The sequence below is a fragment of the Pterocles gutturalis genome, unplaced genomic scaffold (genome assembly GCF_000699245.1).
Source record: "Pterocles gutturalis isolate BGI_N339 unplaced genomic scaffold, ASM69924v1 scaffold18499, whole genome shotgun sequence".
Lineage (NCBI taxonomy): Eukaryota > Metazoa > Chordata > Aves > Pterocliformes > Pteroclidae > Pterocles > Pterocles gutturalis.
This window is the reverse complement of record NW_010128616.1, coordinates 5-1,051: the sequence shown is the minus strand read 5'-3', so window position 1 is coordinate 1,051 and position 1,047 is coordinate 5. Positions and strand designations below refer to the sequence as shown.

At 48.6% G+C, this 1,047-nt stretch overlaps 1 protein-coding gene across 1 annotated transcript in view; it reads right to left on the bottom strand.

Moving 5' to 3' along the window:
- MFAP5 (microfibrillar associated protein 5) overlaps positions 1–505 on the bottom strand; it is an 8,238-nt gene extending 7,733 nt beyond the window's left edge. Inside the window, exon 1 of the mRNA XM_010079696.1 lies at positions 445–505. Within this exon, the coding sequence (XP_010077998.1) occupies positions 445–505 (61 nt within the window). The remainder of the gene's footprint in view (positions 1–444) is intronic.
- Between the last annotated feature and the right edge of the window lie 542 nt (positions 506–1,047).

The following is a 1,047-nucleotide window of genomic DNA, read 5'->3' as shown; positions in this document are numbered from 1 at the left end:
CAGGAACCACTAGTGACAGCAAACGTTTCACAGCTATGACAGAACAAGTTTTGTGGAGCACTGGGAAATGCTCTGCAGATGATGCAAACACAGGTGGTCAGCCATGTGAAGTATAGCAAGGTCTACAGTAAGCACAAAGCACAGCTAACTCTCTTCCTCAACTCGCCCTGCCTGTTTTGCTTACTCAAGCACCACTGCAGTGAAGGCTGCAGACCTCTGTCGCTTGTGACTCCCAGTACTTACTGGAGAGTGGACACATACGGGAACCGGTCCCTAGCTCCTAAATTTTTCCTTACAACCCTCTATCCACTTTGCCTTTCCTGTTCAGTTGTTTCCCCTTCACTGTCCATCTGCACGTCTCTGTCTTTCTCCTTAGGTCATTGCACATTAGCCTGCATAAGAAGCTCCATGGGGAGAAATCCTCCCCCTGTTGTAAGGACTCACCAGCTGGGGACAAGGAGAGTGCTAAGAGATACAACAATATACAGGCTCCAGAGGTCTTCATCCCTGTGGAGGAGAGAGGAGTCAGAGGAAAGCTAAGGCAGGAACAGGGATACACTCCCCTGTACCAGATAAATTATTTGATTGCTGCCTCCAATCCCCTCACAAGACCATTTGGTCTTGCCAGCCTCCCTCCCGCCTGTCTCCCTCCCATCTGGCCATTTTTCCAGGTGTTTCTGAAACATTTTGGACTGAACACATTCCATCTGCTTTCTCTTCCCACCTCCTTTCTCCAGTCTCCATCTCTTTTCTAATCCAGGTGGCTAACCCCCCCCCTCCACACACATCCCCAGCATGCAAAGAAAAGTTTCCCCTTTATGTCCTTCCACTGTCTTCTACTTTTAAATTATCTTGAGGAACACTGAGCAAATAGATAAGGTCCCCATCACTTACTGCAGCCCTCGGTCTCTGATCCCTTCAGCAGCACACGCTCTTGTCTTTCCCCTTCAGCGGTCCCCACCAGTTTGGCTATTGGGTAAATCACATACAGCCACACCCAGAACATGTTCTACTTTTGCTTGTCTTCAAAATACGATTTTTGGGAAG